The sequence below is a fragment of the Pelobates fuscus genome, chromosome 3 (assembly GCF_036172605.1).
Source record: "Pelobates fuscus isolate aPelFus1 chromosome 3, aPelFus1.pri, whole genome shotgun sequence".
In the NCBI taxonomy this organism is placed as follows: Eukaryota; Metazoa; Chordata; class Amphibia; order Anura; family Pelobatidae; genus Pelobates; species Pelobates fuscus.
Genome location: NC_086319.1, coordinates 223362375 through 223382686, shown reverse-complemented (window position 1 = coordinate 223382686; position 20312 = coordinate 223362375). Strand labels below are relative to the sequence as shown.

General features: G+C 42.3%; 1 protein-coding gene across 2 annotated transcripts in view; it reads right to left on the bottom strand.

Annotated features, from left to right (window-relative positions):
- Positions 1 to 20312, bottom strand: part of RELN (reelin) — a 466948-nt gene that overhangs the window by 407274 nt on the left and 39362 nt on the right. For both annotated transcript variants that reach the window (XM_063448139.1, XM_063448140.1), the window contains exon 2: positions 14170 to 14280. In XM_063448139.1, the coding sequence (XP_063304209.1) occupies positions 14170 to 14280 (111 nt within the window). The remainder of the gene's footprint in view (positions 1 to 14169; positions 14281 to 20312) is intronic.

The following is a 20312-nucleotide window of genomic DNA, read 5'->3' as shown; positions in this document are numbered from 1 at the left end:
CTCATATGTAACTATTTATTTTACATGACTTAAATGTACAACTCACCTCCACGATGCATTGCATAATTACTAATCATATATTCTAACTACATACATGGGTTAATATGTGTCACGGGTTTGTGAGTCTATTGCTGTTATTCCTTCAATCCTCCACTAATCCTAATTCCAGATGTGCTGAATATAGTGAAAGTATTCCTGTTGTGTAGAGTTTCCCCAATATAATGAACGCATCCAGTCATCTTGGGTAAAAGCAGCAATCTGACTTTATTAGGCCACACTCGGCTTTTATGCAGTGCCTCTAGCATGGGGTTTCTAATACAAAATCACAGGGTTTTCCTTCCCACAAGCAATTGTGTTTGAGAGATAACTGAGCTCCAATTAAGCTGTAACGGCACCCCCAGGCATAAAAGGGGTTTACAGCCGTTTAGTAAATCTTCCCCTTTCCGAGACACAGGCACAGCTACTGCAGAACCCCAAACTCCCGAACAGGAACCTCACGAATAGCTGCTAGCAGCTGAACAGGAAAAGCACCCAAGCGGTTTACACTCCTGGCAATCAGTCTCTAACAGCATACAGTAAATCCCCCCAAGAACGAGACAAAGCTCTGTGTTGTGGGTCAAGCAGTGAACAGACAGAGCTGTGGGTTTATTGATCTTATATACACATTAGTACCACCCACAGGGTTTTGGAAAACAACCAATAAACACGTACGATACACTCAGACACTCCCACACAAAATCCTCCCCTTTGCCTGTGATACAATTACCTTACACAATGGGTAATTTAATTATCACAAGCAGAGAAATACAGTTTTTCCACATTATTCATAACTTACATAAAACAGGTACATTCAACATATCCCCAGATAGCTCAGATCTGAGCACACATTATTACTGAATGGCGCTCAGATCACACACATACAGTTCAATTACCATGGAGCCAAAGTCTTTCCCATAGTCTTTCATTATACGAATGGGCCCCATGGCATAGCTATCTGGGGCATCACCGCTCAAACAGGGCAACCACCGAATGACCCGGCTTTCGTCTCTTTGCAGGGGAAAATCAAGCTTTTAACATGGGGCCATAGTCCAGAGGCAACAGGCGGGCAACCAGGTTCCTCCAATGCAATGTGGCGAGATTGGTCTCGTCACATAAGCTAATTCAATTATCTCTCAAATAGGACACCTTACAAACAATTTTTACATATCACAAAAATACGTAACAGCATCAGAACCCCACAAAAATTATATTCCCAAATAGCCCCGATCTGAGCGCAAAACATATCCAAAAAGTGTTCAGATTGGTTTGGTAAAACTAAAGTTATGTTCATGCATATATGAACTGGCTGCCTGGTAGAGGTGGTATTGTCAATTTCAAAAGGCATTCATTTGATATTATGGGAGGTCAGAACTTACAACCTAAATTAATCTTTGAAGCTTTGACGCCAACAGAGTTTTGGTGTCAAAGGCCGGATACAGCCAATCAGATCTGCAGGAGGCTTATTTAAACTCGTTTTTACTTGTTCTCAGTGCCCTGTTGTGGTTTCCCTTCGATGGTTATCCGAGAGTGTGTTCCTGATCGTGTGTTTCTGGTTATTGACTTTGGCTTCGTTTTGACTTCCCTGACGTCTGGTATCCTTGACTATTGGCTTTCCCTTATCGCTGTGTCCCATTCTGTGTCCCCGACCTCGGCTAGTATATTGACTATTCTTAGGTACGTTAAGTCCGGCCATTCTAAGGTCCGGTTAGTTGTTACCCTTAGTCCTAGGTGTGACACATTTCTGCGTGTTGGATCATCTGTAATCCTGACAATGTGGCCTAGAAGTCTGGGACATAATTAGGTCAAGACATGATAACTTAATTTCCTGCTGGACACCAAGACACATAGCACAATAGCTTTTACATAATACAATTAACACAATAGCCTTCATCCAGCTCAACATTTTACATAATAACTCAACATTAACACAATGTACCTCCATATCCAGGCCCGGACTGGCCATCGGGCACACCGGGCAAATGCCCAGTGGGCCGCGGTGGCCATGGGCCGAGGCCGGCAGGGAGATCACAGGATCTCCCCTGCCGGTCTTTGCAGGGCCGGCACTATCCGAGCGCTGGCCCTGCAGTAGTCCATGGCGGGCCGTTGGGGAGATTAGAGATCTCCCTCACCGGCCCACATGCAGGATATTGCGGCCGCCGGCGGGGAGAGAGGGAGGGAGCCAGCCTTCCAGCAGAGGAACCCGGCGGAGCTCTAACTTGCAGCTCCGCCGGGTTCCTCTCGCGAGATTCGGAGCGTTGCCATAGCACACTCACACTCACAGCACACACACACACTGCACCCCATAACACTCACAGCACACACACACACAGCACCCCATAACACTCACAGCACACACATGCACACACGCACGCGCGCACACGTGCACAGACGCGCACACACACACACACACTGCACCCCTAACACTCACAGCACCCTCACTCACACACACTGCACCCCTGACACTCACAGCATACACACACACACTGCACCCCTAACACTCACAGCACACACACACACACACTGCACCCCTAACACTCACAGCACCACTGACACTCACAGCACACACACACACACACACACACTCTGCACCCCTAACACTCACAGCACACACACACACTGCACCCCTAACACTCACAGCACACACACACACACACACACACTGCACCCCTAACACTCACAGCACCCTCACTCACACACACTGCACCCCTAACACTCACAGCACCCTCACTCACACACACTGCACCCCTGACACTCACAGCACCCTCACTCACACACACTGCACCCCTGGCACTCACAGCACACACACACTGCACCCCTAACAATTACAGCACCCTCACACACTGCATCCCTGACACTCACAGCACACACACACTGCACCCCTAACACTTACAGCACCCTCACACACACACACACTGCACCTCTGACATGCAGAGCACACATACACTGCACCCCTGACACTCACAGCACACACACACTGCACCCCTGACACTCACAGCACCCTCACTAGCACACACATACACAAACACACACACTGTACCCCTAACACTCACAGCACCCTCACACACACACACTGCACCCCTGACACACACAGCTTCCTCACACGCACATAGCACCCTCACGCAAACACAGCACCTACTCGCACACACACACAGCACCCTTACCCACATAGCACCCTCACGCAAACACAGCACCCATCACTTACACACACTGCACCCCTCTCACACACACACACACACACACACACAGCACCCTCACACACACTGCACAGTATGCTTTCCTAGCATTTTTGTCTCCTGGTATCCCAACTATGGAGACACCAGAGACAAATTTCAAGCAAACACAGTGCAAGCATGTTATTGAATTTGCTTGCGCTGTGCAGAACAAATACAGGGTCTTTTTCTCATGCCAGAGCTCTTCAGCAGAGCTCTGAGCATGGTCTACCCTGGAAGAGCATTGAACCAACATGCTCACTTTGTGTTGGGGCGTGCTTGTCATTGGTGATGACAAAACACACCCTATCTGGCCCGCCCCCTTTTTAGTGGGCCGCTGTAATTAAAAAATGCCCGGGCCGAATTTTCTTCCCAGTCCGGCCCTGCCCATATCCTATATATCATTTTTAAGTTGGTGACCAGGCTCATAGTCTGTTGGCAAGAGACTAGCTGTTATGCCTCTCCAGCAGGCTATGGTACGGGAGCTTCCGTGACAATATGCTAATATGAATTCAAATTCATACGAGGATATGAAATAAGCACAAACACATACAAGATATTATTTTAAACTTTCTTTCTTCTCCACTTGAGCCTTGGTCCTCAAAAGCTGACAATAAAATGTTTCTGCTCTGATCGGTCCTTCTGACTATAGTGGATGGACAGTAAATTATATCACCACTTCCTGCAATACACAGCAGCCAGCACAGATAAATGTGTACAAACCTAAACTTCATCTACACATGTGTGGAGGTTGTATAGAGTGGCCCTGGCCACAGGGCATTCCTTGACATATGCTCAGGCAAAACTCCTCGAAATATAGATATATGGACTATAGCAAGATCACAGCTTAAAGGAACACTTAAGTGTTAGGAATACAAACGTGTATTGCTAATGTCATAGTGCCCCTGTCCCTAGTTGTATTAGCTACTGCCTCTCCCACCCCTTACCCCATGTTTGCCATTAAAATGTTTTTAAAATGCTTTTTACTGGATGGTTGAATCCTATGATCCCCTCATAGAGGAGGATTTGGGGTCTGATGTGCATGCATGATTACTGCTGAACACGCATCCAAGCTTCCCCATAGTAAAGGGTTGTATTTAATGCTTTCCCATGACCATCTGCATTATGTGTCCAGGTTTTTCTGCAGGAGAAGCTCCTCTAGTGGCTGTCAGGAAGGTAGTCACTAGTGGTTGAATTGAACCCTGTAATGTAAACATCGCAAATTCTAAAAATCTGCATTGTTTACATTGAAGGGTTAAATGGACAGGACAACAGCACTAAGGTTTGGCCCAATTTAGTGTCCCCTTTAATTGTACATTTTGTGCACATGCAGTTATAATATTTGTAAGGAATTGGCTGGATGTTTTTGGAATGCAGATTTACAAAAATGCCAACAGAATTAACATCCCGATAAGTGAGGTATTTTATAATTTTCATTTATTTCATGTATTTTAATCAAATGGTATTTCTGTTTCAATCATATCCACATGAATCAATGGAGGACAAGGAATAGCTCATAAACACCAATACATTACGCTTCCATTATTTTAAACCACCTATACTTCTGTAAATTAAATTTAAAGGTGCTACTTATCAACAAATAAAATGCATTGTTTAAAAAATGCGTATTAATTATTTTGCTTTTAGATCAAATCATGAAAACCGTGTAATGTGTATGCTATGAATTTATGTGGATGTAAGTGTAGGGATAAGAAGTCTTCAAAACAGGTTTAAAGAACACAAAATTTATCAGAGCCACGCAATGGAAATTAGGCAAAATATAAGGCTTTGGAAGTTTGAAGATTTGAGATAAAATAAATGCCCAGGATTTAAACTGAGAATGCTAAAATGTCTAAAATGTGAAGCATACATAAATGTCAAATTTATACATATGCAATTAGATATTCACTATGATGGATCTATCATGAGTCATTGTACTTTCAATAGACATCATTATAAAATGTGGATTCTGCTTGTAGAATAACAGTACAAAAATACCCAATCCTGCAGTATTCACATATGGGTGATTTGATTCACAATGTAAAGGACACATCTGTGCTGTGCTAGGGTTAGACTCTTAAACATATTAGATTTCATATTTAATTTTGCTTTGCTTTCTATTTATTTGTTATTGAAAATGTATGTATGTATATTGTTCCCATACTTATTTAGGTGCCCTTCTTTCCTCGTGAACGGTGAATTTTACTATACTTACCTCATAACGCTGGTCTTGTTCCACCCGCAGGGGACTTAGAACCAAAGGTCCACTGCACTGAGACCACTTCATTGAGATTAAGTGGTCTAGTTGCCTTTAGTGGTCCTTTCAATGAAAAAAATATGCCCAAAGACACACGTGTTTTATACATGTAATTAACTGTTGTAAATAAAAAAAATAAAAAAAATAGCACAACTATTTTCTAAGTCATACAAATTTACCTTCTATTAGCTGCAGAATTGGCCTTTGCAGCTAATGAAGCCCCACCCCTTTTTGCCAAGTACTTATTTCCTTGTTAGTGCTGGGCTTTATCCAATCAAATGCGTAGAGAAACATTGAGGACACATCTCCAACCCAAAGCTACTCACAGTGATGGGTGGTTTTACTCCTAATATATATATATTCCAAATAAGTTATGGTGGAGAAAAATTGAGATTTTTCCACCTGAAGTCTGTGGATAGTTAATACAATGCTAAACAAAAATCTGCACACAAGTCAAGCCATAAGACTTGCTTTTCCCACAAAAATCACAAATCTGCAGTGATGTTACTACCGCAAAGGATTCTGGGTAGGCATATGCAAATTAGTTTAAAAAAAGAATCAAATGTTTGCCTCATTCCATTTTAAACATGGATTCCTTTGAGTCTGTGTTTGCTGTATACAACAGCTTTGAAACACCACTTAGAAAAAGATGCAAAGCCAGTAAACCACTCATGGACAACTGTTTCATTGTTAATGCCAATTATCAGCATGAGGTTGGTTACTGGTTTGCTTATTGAGGCTTGGTAGTGCTTGGGAAGCAAAATCCAAATAGGTTATGGTGGGGAAATATATATAGATAGTTAATGCAATGTTAAACACAAGTGGAAGGGGCTTTTATCCACACTTTGTCCCCACCACAACTTATTTGGTATATATATATCTAATTCCTGTCTAAACCTCTTCTTGTATGAAGAGTCAGAAACTTATCTTCCTGTACGGAGATCTGGAAACTCTCCTCAGCTATCCCCCTGCAGTGCAGGACCAGCTGAATGTCTGACAATGGTAGAGGCCCTGGCAGACCTAGGTTATACGTCACCCTGCTTGGACTGTTCCTTTAAAATGGTGATTTGCTATGTAAAGCTATTGTAGACTATAATTATTATCAGGCTTAGCCAACCATATGATTTGGTTGACTGGACTTAAATGCCACAAAAAGCTGTTCAGCAAGTGGTTGTCTCACTATCCCATTACATGAGTAGTTTTTTTTTACTCCCACTACTCTCAGTCAGAATTTCACAAAGCATGATAGGAGTTGTGTACACTTAAGAAACTTCACATTACATAATCCAAAGCACACAGAACACAAACGCATTGTATAAAAATACGTTGAAAAATATAATCCTGGAAGCAATCGTTGCACTTTCCAAGTATATGCTATCCATAATCTTCTCTGGATTCCTATTTGAAAAAAAAACAAATCTGCATCACTGACAAATCTGAAAACATACCACCATTTTGTATGTTAAATCCAGATTATTCACAGACAAATGCACAAAAATCTACATTGTCTTCTAGAAAGCAGTAAATATTTCCTATTGTGACCTAGATAGCATTTTATTGGCTTTTTGTGGGCTGCCAAGCATCACAAACAGCCAGATCACAGGTACAGCCACTTCTAGGTCAAACCACTGCCTTTAATGTTTAGAGCCTAGTGTCCAGGCCCCTCATGCCAAATACGACGACTCTGTGTATCTAGAGATTTTATTCCTAGCTCACTGGAATTCCTATCAGTGGGGAATGATTACAGTGCAAAGCTTCTAGTAAATTATCCTTCTGGCTCCTCTATCCATTTCCTTAATAACAGCAAAGGTATTTTAAAACACGAACACCTCAATAGATTAGATTCATACTGTTCAAATATCAATAATACCTTTTGTTATTGCCATTATGACTCAAGTTGTAATAAGCTGCTCAGTGCCCAATGTGACATACATTAAATTAAAACAGACTACAACTCTGAAAATCATTTGGGGGAAATTTTAAATTACACTAAGGCAGCAATTATGTGTATGACACCATAATAATTTATGAGATGAAAGACTTGAGACTGGAAAGCTTTTTTTTATTACATATCTTGTCTGACTGCAAGCAAGTAAAGGACCGAATTCTCATAAATAGGAAGTTGGCAAAGAGATGAGCGTTCTAGAGAGATGTAAATCACATGCGCTTGTGAGTCGTTTGTCAAGGACTGTGGCAATGGCTACAGTTCTTACTTGACATAATGAAGGGATGAAAACCAGGGCTAGTGGAAGATTAAAATCTTTAAGCGAGATTTAGTGAATCATTTTCATAACAGTGCTAGCAAGCTTCATAACATTGGCCATCATTTGTCTTCTCTGGCATTAAGAAGGAAGAAAAATGGGCTTGCAAACGGATTGCTCTTATTGATTGGATTTTTTTGGGCGTCTTAATCACCCCACTGGTGATGCTTTAAAGGGTTGTAAATTGCATTTTTTGCAATTCATGAAACATACAGATAAAACCCGATGTAACAGAATGTGTAACATAATGTATAGTAAACATATAAAATAGATTAGTAAACCTTAAAGAACACAGATGATACATTTTATGTTTTGTAACGGGTACAATAATTAAATGCAAATCTGATAGTAGGACATTCTATATAACCAGATCTATAACCTGATAGGTTAACTTGGTATGAAACAGCATGAGCAAAATCAGCATTTAAACCACACACGGGAACACAGGGAAGGCAGTTTTTATAATGCATAAAGGGGTATTCATAATTAAACAGTATACTACCCTAGAGCTTTGTTTTTAGATTCATATTGACAAGCAAAAATGAGCCTTTCAACATAGAGTATGCATCACTAACAGTGATCTTACATACCTGCTAACCTTAATGGTCTCATGGCCTGAAGGTTTGTTTAGGAGCAATGAAGCATACATTCATTGCATATTTGTACTGCATGCTGTTATAGATACCAATTAATTTTCTTTCTGGCACAGATTTTTGATTACATTAGATATTTGTTAAATTACATAGTTTCAATCTTTACTGTATTTTCCAAAATGAGCAAACCAACACTAGATAACATAGAAACATACCACCCCTCAAAGGTGACTAGGGGTCCCCAAGCCCCTAGTCACCCACCCCCCACGCAAATAAAAAAGCCCCTACCTACCCCCCTCACCCTAAAAAACAGTGAGGGGGGAATAAAATTACTACCCTGTAAATAAAATTAAACTTACCATTCGACGTCTTCTTTTTTGTGAAATCGTCATTTTTCAGCCCCAAAAAAGGCCAACTAAAAATCCATTATACCCGTCGAACTTAAAATAAAATAAAAAACCCGAGCGCAAAAAAAAAACCTGACGAAAAAGAAAAAACCCGAGCGCAAAAAAAATAATCCATCTTCACCCATGGAGGGCTCCGCGCAGACTGAGCTCCGCAGGGCGGGGGAAGGCTTATAAAGCCTTCCCCCGCCCTGCAATTAGGCTAAGAACACTCTGATTGGTGGGTTTAAGCCAATCAGAGTGCTCTTTGTCATTTTACACAGCGTGGGAAAATTCCAAAGAACTTTCCCACGCTGTGTAAATGACACAGAGCACTGTGATTGGATGGTTTGAAATCCATCCAATCACAGTGCTCTGTGTCATTTTACACAGCGTGGGAAAATTCCAAAGAACTTTCCCACGCTGTGTAAAATGACACTGAGCACTGTGATTGGATGGCTTGAAATCCATCCAATCACAGTGCTCTGTGTCATTTTACACAGCGTGGGAAAGTTCTTTGGAATTTTCCCACGCTGTGTAAAATGACACAGAGCACTGTGATTGGATGGATTTCAAGCCACCCAATCAGAGTGCTCTTTGTCATTTTACACAGCGTGGGAAAATTCCAAAGAACTTTCCCACGCTGTGTAAAATGACACAGAGCACTGTGATTGGATGGCTTGAAATCCATCCAATCACAGTGCTCTGTGTCATTTTACACAGCGTGGGAAAATGAACTTTCCCACGCTGTGTAAAATGACACAGAGCACTGTGATTGGATGGATTTCAAGTCACCCAATCAGAGTGCTCTTTGTCATTTTACACAGCGTGGGAAGATTCCAAACAACTTTCCCACGCTGTGCAAAATTACACAGAGCACTGTGATTGGATGGATTTCAAGCAACCCAATCAGAGTGCTGTGTGTCATTTTACACAGCGTGGGAAAGTTCTTTGGGATTTTCCCACGCTGTGTAAAATAACACAGAGCACTGTGATTGGATGGATTTCAAGCCACCCAATCAGAGTGCTCTATGTCATTTTACACAGCGTGGGAAAGTTCTTTCGAATTTTCCCACGCTGTGTAAAATGACAAAGAGCACTCTGATTGGGTGGCTTGAAATCCATCCAATCACAGTGCTCTGTGTAATTTTACACAGCGTGGGAAAGATCTTTGGAATTTTCCCACGCTGTGTCAAATGACAAAGAGCACTCTGATTGGTAGGCTTGGCATCTAATCAATCACAGTGAATAAACAAGCCAAATCAAAGGGGAGAAGAACACAGAATAGTCAAACCGGAGCCAAGTCAATAACAAATAAACCAAACCAGAATCTGCACTATAGGGAACCACAAAGCTTGAACCACAACAGGGTAATGATTAATTGCAAGTGATCCCTTTTTATAGTCTGGCTCTTTAAATGATAGCCACTCCCCCAAAACGTCCAGATTTTAACGTTTTGGCGTCTGTGACGTCATTGACGTCATGATGTCAGCGCGCACAAGCCGTGTAAAAAAAAAGAGACATAGCAACTGCCGAGATGAGGGGTAGGAGTGTGGGAAGTGTTCCCATCAGGTTGGAGAAGACCCACAGGCTGAATTCCTGGATGTGCAGTGGCAGCAGGTACCCTGACAGTAGGCACATGATAGAAAAAACTGGGGAAATAATCAGGACTGGAGGAGTTGAAGTACAAGAAGGCCAACAGATGCAAGTACCTGAGGATACCAGAAACACATGAGAACCATGAGAAAGAGAAAAGGAGGTCAGCAACATCCAAGTACCTCAAGCAGGTCCTGAAGCTCAGCTCGATGGAATGAACAAGATACACATCATCAATACATATGCCCTACCAGTCATCAGTACCCATCTTGAATAATAACCTGGACAAGAGAACAACTAGATACTAGACTAGTATATTCAGTTTTCCCAGAATTGCAATTCATCCAAATTCGTTTTTCCAATTTCCGTATCTCCAAAGTGCCATACGGATGTATAACTGAGAAAATGACTAGCACTATGGGACAAGTATATTTATTTGCTTCTGGATTTGGAGTTCCACCGATGGTGCAAAAAAAACAAAAAAAAGAGATGATTGATGGGAAAGAAAATGTTACTTGCGCATTTTTCCAAATTTCAATGCACATTTAAATAACTAGAGGTTACCTAAGAAATTTTGCCCTGACATGGCAAGTGAACTTACATTTAAATGGCCATGGGAGTGATACAAAAAAAACCGCCAGTTATTTAAATATGCACAGGGATTTGGGATAGTGTGGAATAAACATTCTTCTTTGTTTTTTATTGTATGTATAGGGGGTGATGGGAACTATAGTCATTGGTGCCTCCGAGAAGTAGTCAGAGTTTGGGCGCAGGGCTTAATTTTGTATGTTTGACAGCCACTAAATGTTGATTTTATTCACATTGAGAAGTGATCAACAGAAGGAAAAAAGAGGAACATTTAAAAAAAAATCTCTCTATATATTTTATACATTTAATAAATCCACCAACTGGAAAGAAGTAGACTGTGACCTAATACGAGTCAAGGCCACAGTCCTGGATGAAATACAGAGCATCCACAAGCAGGTCATAAAGATGGCTCCTTGTGATGAACTGCTAAGGGAATGCCTGAGACAACCGCGGACAGAGAATGCAGATACAGATGAGATTCCATGGCAAGACAATCACCTACATGTACCATTGTCAGTAGTTGGTGTGATACATTATAAAATCCAACCAGGGGTTGGAAAAATCAGCAGGAAAGACAGCACTAAGGAGTTTAACATAGCAGCACAGAAACAGGCACTCAGCACCAGATCAACAGACGTGGTGGTCTACCACAAGCCGGACCCAAGGATAACACTTTTCAAAGAGGACTTTTTAACCTCTTAAGGACCAAACTTCTGGAATAAAAGGCAATCATGACATGTCACACATGTCATGTGTCCTTAAGGGTTTAAAGAGGACTCAGAGACAAGCCAGTGTATAATAGTTGGTTGCAAGGTGCGCACACTGAAAGGCACAACCTAGTTACTGGGATTGTGTACCAAAATATCTTCACAGAATATAGGCTGGACCTGTCTAGATCTAGGTGGAATGGGCCAGATCCAGGCGGATTAAATAAGTACTGGCTAACCAACCAGGAGCAATAAATGCAGTGGCGATGGATGAGGGAATATGCAGCGACCATAACCTTAAGAAGGAACATGAGATTATGTACAAATACAAAGGGCTGATAGAGGAGTCACAAAGGATGTGGTAAGTGAAGGCAGTAGTAGCCAAAGTGGCAACAGGAGAACTTGGGGCTGTAACCTCCAAGTTGGAAGTGTGACTTTAGCAGATTCCAAGTGAGACATCCCAGATCTCTGTCCAGAAGAGTGCAGTTCTAGGAACAGCTAAAATATTGTGCAGAACCTTCAGACTCGCAGGCCTTTAGATGGAGCAGCACTTGATTTATCTGTCTATCTATCTATCTACGTACCTGTGGGTCTACGCACTGCATTAGGTTGTAGCGATAGCACTATTTAGGCAAATTCCGAACTGAGGAGTTTGGCCTAAATTCTGTACACTGGTTATATACATCATGGTTCTTTGCATAAAAATGGATCCTTCACCTGCATTATTTAATTAAGATTTAATTAAAAATGTTTGTCATAATTCCTCTTCCTGGGAATATGTTGAAATTTTTCACTACCGGCGACTAAGTTCATTGGATGATTATGAACACAAAGAGACACATGCCTTATACTCTTTACAAATGTTAGCCAAGATATATTTTTACCTAACTTAAAGGGACACCAGAACAACTACAGCTTATTGTATTGGTTCTGGTGAGTATAATCATTCCAAATATAGTGGAGCGCTTAAATAGTGAGAATAAATAACTTATACACCTAGTGCAAACAGAGAATAAAATTCCCTTTTATACCATTCACTTAAAATTTTATTAATATAGTCCAGTGACGTATAACCTCTACAAAAAACATAAATAACAAAACATAGTGTAGTACTCTTCGGCGTACAAATGTAATATACAAATGAATGGGGTACTCATTCCTGCATTTTTCAGTGCTATATCCTAGCTCTGGGAATATAGGGCAGTAGGTATACCACCCTTTTGGGAAGTGCAGGAACGTTGAAGGTAAATAAAATAAAGCTGTATTACTTAATAAAAAGATATACACTTTATTAAAACTTAATAGATAAAAAAATATAAATAAAACCAATATTTAGGTACCAGAGACGCGTTTTGTACCAGATTGAGGAAGCCACTGCGGCAAACCGTGTCTCTGGGACCTACATATTGGTTTTATTTTTTATATTTTTATCTATTAAGTTTTAATAAAGTGTATATCTTTTTACTAAGTATTACAGCTTTATTTTATTTACCTTCAATGTTCCTGCAGTACCTAAGAGGGTGGTGTGGTCCCCAACCATACTCTGCTGTTGCACTGAGCCAATATATAGGCTCCATGCTTGTGAGTATTTTACTCACCTATATATTGGAATATTTTCCTGTACATTGTTGCTCTATCTCTATATCTCTTTTTCCTGACATACTGGTTACCATAACCTTTTATAGGATATTCCATCTACTCTTCTAAGAAAAAGGAAGGAAGGTCGCCTAAACGGACCTACTGCCCTATATTCCCAGAGCTAGGATATAGCTCTGGAACATGTGAGTGCCCCATTATTTTGTATATTACATTTGTACACCCAAGGGTACTACACTATGTTTTGTTATTTATGTTTTTTGTAGAGGTTATACGTCACTGGACTATATTGAGAAAGTTAAAAGTGAATGGTATAAAAAGGATTTTTTTCTCTGTTTGCACTAGGTGTATAAGTTATTTATTCTCACTATTTAAGTTCTCCACTGTATATGGTTAAATATATTTCTGCTTTTATGTGTTTTTTGGGAGAGCTGCACATCACAGTGTGGTAGCAGCTGATAGTTCATATATTTTTTTGCACATATAGTTTTAGAACACTTGCACTAAATAAGCGCTCAAATACACTATTTGTTTCCAGTATAATCATTCCCTTTGGACTTTTTGCAGTAAACACTATTTTTTCAGACTGGACTGGAAAAAGATTCGATTTTATTATATTTAGGGGGGTCAAGTAGGCTAGATTTCTTTAGTTATATTCCTGGTGGAAACTAAAATGGAAAACCTCGGGTTTAAATAGGTACTGCAGTTGAAAGTTGAAGCAGAATGTGGATAAACAGACTGGCACATTTTCCCATATGTGTACTTTTAACAATGCAAGTTGTGCTATAGTGGTTTTGTTACATAGACTGTCCCTTTAAATCAGTCACATACATGAATAATTCAAATAATATGAGTAGATATTATAGTGGAAAGAAGTAACATTTTCATATATATCCCACTGTAGCACGGAACACTGCAGTTTATAGCATTTGAAGCTTACCAAATCCAAATGCCTTGGATCCCCCAATGCTTTGTGAAGCCTGCACACTGGTCGAGGTGTATAATCCAGTCACCAGGAGCCCATCAAAGTACGTACTGGTTGAGATTGTTACTGCAAGAAAATGAAAGCCACAGTTATCATCTGTCAGTTCAATGCATAGATAACATTTTCAAACTGGAATACAATTACACAGTGATTTATAAACACTATTGATCAAATAACGTAATTCGGTTGACTGGCAGTGAAGTAGGGATGCTCTGATAGTGATGGAGTTTGTAGCCTTTACTACAACCTTTGCTATTTTCTTTACCATAATCTTTGCTATTATCTTTACCATAATCGCCTACTGTAGATCCTATAAGTAATGCCAGTCTATTGAGTGCTCAACAAGATAAAGCCCAAACACATACCTTAATGCTACCTGGTAGGAAAGTGATGAGACAAATGCCCGGTGAGCCACAATGCCCAAGGGTCGAGGCCGGCAGGGGAGGTTACAGGAGCTCCCCTGCTGGTCTATGTAGGCCGGCCCGGCACTATCCGAGCGCCGGCCCCGCTGTTTTCAATGATGGGCCGGTGAGGGAGATCAAAGATCTCCCTCACAGGCCCACTTGCATAGACAGGCGGCCAGGCAGGGAGAGAAGGACCTGGCGGAGCTTTACCTTGCAGATCCGCCGGGTTCCTCTTGCGAGATCCGGAGTATTGCCATGGCAACGCACCCAATCTCGCGAAAGTGAACTCTAGCCTCACCACTAGGACCACCAGGGATGATGTAAGAGTCCCACACACAACACACACATACACACTTTACCCCTCTATCTCGCACACACACACACACACACTCACTGCACCCTCACATACACACTACACCCCTCACACATACACACAGACTTCCCCAACACACTGCACCACACACACACTTCCATATATATTTATAATATATATAATATATATATATATACACACACACTGCACTAATCACACGCATACTGCACCCCTAAACACATTACAGTATAAACACACTATATAGATCCCTTACCCAACTCTGGATCATCTACACACATGCACACACTAGATCCCTATATACACTCTGAATCTGCATATACACACACTCACTAGATCTCCTATACACATTCTGGGTCCTTCAAACACACACTAGACTCTTATACACACACACACACAAACACACACTGTACCACCTACACACACACTACATTCCTAACATATACTCTCTGGATCCCCTATACACACACTAGATTCCTTGTAAGCAAACACATACTACACCCTTAACCACACACTCTCTACAACCCCTACAAACACTACATCACCTATACACACACACGCACACTATAGCCTGTATGCACACACTTGCTACATCACCTATACACACATTCTCTACAGCCCCTAGCCACATATGCATTACATTACACCACAAACACAACACGACTAAAAGCGACCTTATTACACAATACCACAATCAGCTCACGCGACACATATGCAATCCCACAAGCAGGCTCCAAACACATGCACAATACACTTTCCTGGCCCTTTTGTCTCTAGGTATCCCATTTATAGAGACACCACAGACAAGTTGCAAGGAAACACAACGCAAGCATGTTCTTAAGTTTGCTTGCACTGTGAAGAACAAATACAGGGCTTTTTTCTCATGCTAGAGCTCTTCAGCAGAGCTCTGCGCATGGTCTACCCTGGAAGAGCATTGACCCAACATGCTCACTTTGAGAGGGGGCGTTCTTGTCATTGTTGATGACAAAACACACCCTCTCTGCTCCTCTCCCTTAGTGGGCCACTGTGATAAAAAAATGCCCAGGACAATTTTTTTTCCCATTCCGGCCCTAGTGATGACCATTTCATGTAGCTGCATGGCCTGCCCAGTCTCTAGTCTCTCTGTATTATGGAACATGCATGATATGGATAATTATGCTTCTGACCATACTGTTGTGTTTAGAACCCAGTCTAGAAAGACCTGTCTTCATCTTTAATTGCTAATATTAACTTTTACTATAATAGTATAGTACAGGGCTAATTTATAGTTGGTTATCTTCCTTTTAATTTCCCATATGGTCACATCATCCACAGTGCATGTGGAAAAGGTCTAAAGAGAACGAGGAAACATTACCAAAAGGGAAAATAACAAAAGGAAAGAGTAGTGGGAAAACAAAAACACAGTCTGCCTGATCACCCACTTATCCATCCATATGTCTGTCTGTCTGTCTGTCTATCTATCTATCCACCCCTCCATCTATCCATCCATCCACCCATCCATCCATGTTGGACCCATCTAGACAAATCATTTCGGACCAAGGTGGACCGTGCAGCATCTCCTTGTGGCATGGCTACTAAGGAAAATATGTGTAATTTAAAGTGGCACTCTGGCCACCATAAGAGCTTCCTCCTCCAGCGCCGATTTCCAGGTCTACCAAGGGGGCATCCGACTTCTGAATCTTAGTTACAGGAAGGTTGGAGTGCAGCCAAGCAGGGGCACTGCTGATTGGCTAGAGTGGTCAGCTGATGCTCTAAGCCAATCAGTAGCTCACCATGGATAAAAAAAAAGTATGTTTCTTTTTTATTAAAGGGGAGCTACTGATTGCCTTAGAGCATCAGCTAACTGCTCTTATCGATCAGTGGCACCCCTGCCCAACGGCACTCCACCATTCCTGTAACTGAGATTCAAAAGCCAGATGCCGCCTGGGGGACCTAGAGATTGGTGCTGCAGGCAACTTTTGGGTTAAATTGTTTGAGAATAGTTTAACCCCTTAAGTTAAGAGTGAGTGTCCCTTTAACTCATGTTTGCACGAAAGTATAAAGTACTATAACTCAGCTTATTTTGTCATGATGTTATATGTTACAGATTACAATAAGTAACACAATGAGACATTTGTGTTGCCATGTGATCTATATAATTGGGTAGGTCTAAATTTAAAGAAAAACTAAAATATATTTTGTTAACCAGGAAACAAACATGAATTATATGAACAAAAAAGTGTACTTCCTTTTGTTTTGATAAAAGCATGTACACTGTTTGTTTTAATTGTGTACAGATCCACTTAAATGTGCCCGGAGTGTCACACAAAGCAACTGCTCCAAAGGCCCTTGACCCCCTGACATGACAGACATAGTTCTATGTATTTACTGTGACAATGCTGATAGAGTAGAAATGTTCATGTATAAATACACCTACATTATTTGTTCCAGTTTGATCAAACAGAAGGAAAGAGTGGAATTTTTCAGCAACATAACACCAATATGTAGGATATAATCACTAAGCAATGCTGTGCCCTGATGTGAAAAACGAAGTTTTCATGATTTGAATAAAAACAGCCATGCTAACACTTTTTTCCAGTTCTGCAATTTTGCTTAATTACCGTATATACTCGAGTATAAGCCGACCCGAATATAAGCCGAGGCCCCTAATTTTATCCCAAAAAACTGGGAAAACTTATTGACTCGAGTATAAGACTAGGGTGGGAAATGCAGCAGCTACTGGTAAATTTCTAAATAAAATTAGATCCTAAAAAAATATATATTAATTGAATATTTATTTACAGTGTGTGTATAATGAATGCAGTGTGTGCGTATGTGTGTGTGTATGAGTGCAGCGTGTGTGTATGAGTGCAGCGTGTGTGTATGAGTGCAGTGTGTGTGTGCATGAATGCAGTGTGTGTGTGCATGAATGCAGTGTGTGTGTGCATGAATGCAGTGTGTGAATGCAGTGTGTGCAGGGCCGGTGCAAGGATATTTGCCGCCGTAGGCAAAAAAATTTTTGCCGCCCCCTCCCCCCCCATATGTCCTGACTTCCCCTCCTCCTCCCTCAGTGGTCCTTACCTCCCCACCCCCGTGTTCCTTCACTCCCCCCCCAGTGGTCCTGACTCACCCCTCCCCTAGTGGTCCTTACCCTCCCCTCCCCTAGTGGTCCTTACTTCCCCCTCCCCTCCCATAGTGGTCCTTATCCCACCCCCTCCCTCTCATAGTGGTCCTTATCCCCCTTCTCCCTCCCATAGTGTTCCTTATCCCCCCCATCCCTCCCATAGTGGTCCATATACCCCCCCCCTCCCTCCCATAATGGTCCTTATACCCCCCTCCCTCCCATAGTGGTCCTTATCCCACCCCCTCCCATAGTGGTCCTTATACCCCCCCTCCCTCCCATAGTGGTCCTTATACCCCCCCTCCCTCCCATAGTGGTCCTTATACCCCCCTCCCTCCAATAGTGGTCCTTATCCCCCCTCCCTCCCTCCCATAGTGGTCCTTATCCCCCCCTCCCTCCCATAGTGGTCCTTATACCCCCCTCCCTCCCATAGTGGTCCTTATACCCCCCCTCCCTCCCATAGTGGTCCTTATACCCCCCTCCCTCCCATAGTGGTCCTTATACCCCCCTCCCTCCCATAGTGGTCCTTATACCCCCCCTCCCTCCCATAGTGGTCCTTATACCCCCCCTCCCTCCCATAGTGGTCCTTATACCCCCCCTCCCTCCCATAGCGGTCCTTATACCCCCCTCCCTCCCATAGTGGTCCTTAACCCACCCCCTCCCTCCCATAGTGGTCCTTATACCCCCCCCCCCTCCCATAGTGGTCCTTATACCCCCCTCCCTCCAATAGTGGTCCTTATCCCCCCTCCCTCCCTCCCATAGTGGTCCTTATCCCCCCCTCCCTCCCATAGTGGTCCTTATACCCCCCTCCCTCCCATAGTGGTCCTTATACCCCCCCTCCCTCCCATAGTGGTCCTTATACCCCCCTCCCTCCCATAGTGGTCCTTATACCCCCCTCCCTCCCATAGTGGTCCTTATACCCCCCCTCCCTCCCATAGTGGTCCTTATCCCCCCCCCCCCCCTCCCTCCCATAGTGGTCCTTATACCCCCCCTCCCTCCCATAGCGGTCCTTATACCCCCCTCCCTCCCATAGTGGTCCTTAACCCACCCCCTCCCTCCCATAGTGGTCCTTATACCCCCCCCCCTCCCATAGTGGTCCTTATACCCCTTTTTTTATTTTATTATTAATTTTTTTTTTTTTTTTTTCGTCCCCCCTCCCTGCTTGATATATGGCAGGGAGGGGGGCTCTCCTTCCCTGGTGGTCCAGTGGCAGTTCAGTGGGGGGGAGAGGGGGGCTGGCAGAGCTGTACTTACCTGTCCTGCAGCTCCTGTCAGCTCTCTCCTCCTCTGCGCCGTCCGTTCTGCTCTTCTGTCAGCTCCCAGTGTAAATCTCGCGAGAGCCGCGGCTCTCGCGAGACTTACACTGGGAGCTGACCGAGGTGCTGAACGGACCGGCGGAGGAGGAGAGAGCTGACAGGAGCTGCAGAAAAGGTAAGTACAGCTCTGCCAGCCCCCCTCTCCCCCCAGTCTGTATTATGGCAATGCAAATTGCCATAATACAGACTCTGACTCGAGTATAAGCCGAGTTGGGGTTTTTCAGCCCAAAAAATGGGCTGAAAAACTCGGCTTATACTCGAGTATATACGGTAATAGATATATCATGGAAGGTCAGAAATATGTAGAATGTACCATTTCTTTCTTTATATTTTTTAGGTCTACAGCTATTGCACACTATAGTCACCTAAATTACTTTAGCTAAATAAAGCAGAAGTTTTAGTGTATAGATCATTCCCCTGCAATTTCACTGCTCAATTCACTGTCATTTAGGAGTTAAATCACTTTGTTTCTGTTTATGCAGCCCTAGCCACACCTCCCCTGGCTATGATTGACAGAGCCTGCATGAAAAAAAAACTGGTTTCACTTTCAAACAGATGTAATTTACCTTAAATAATTGTATATCAATCTCTAAATTGAACTTTAATCACATACAGGAGGCTCTTGCAGGGTCTAGCAAGCTATTAACATAGCAGGGGATAAGAAAATCTTAATTAAACAGAACTTGCAATAAAGAAAGCCTAAATAGGGCTCTCTTTACAGGAAGTGTTTATGGAAGGCTGTGCAAGTCACATGCAGGGAGGTGTGACTAGGGTTCATAAACAAAGGGATTTAACTCCTAAATGGCAGAGGATTGAGCAGTGAGGCTGCAGGGGCATGTTCTATACACCAAAACTGCTTCATTAAGCTAAAGTTGTTCAGGTGACTATAGTGTCCCTTTAATATATATAATTTATGGTAGTATAAACTTATTTTAAAGGAAATATAT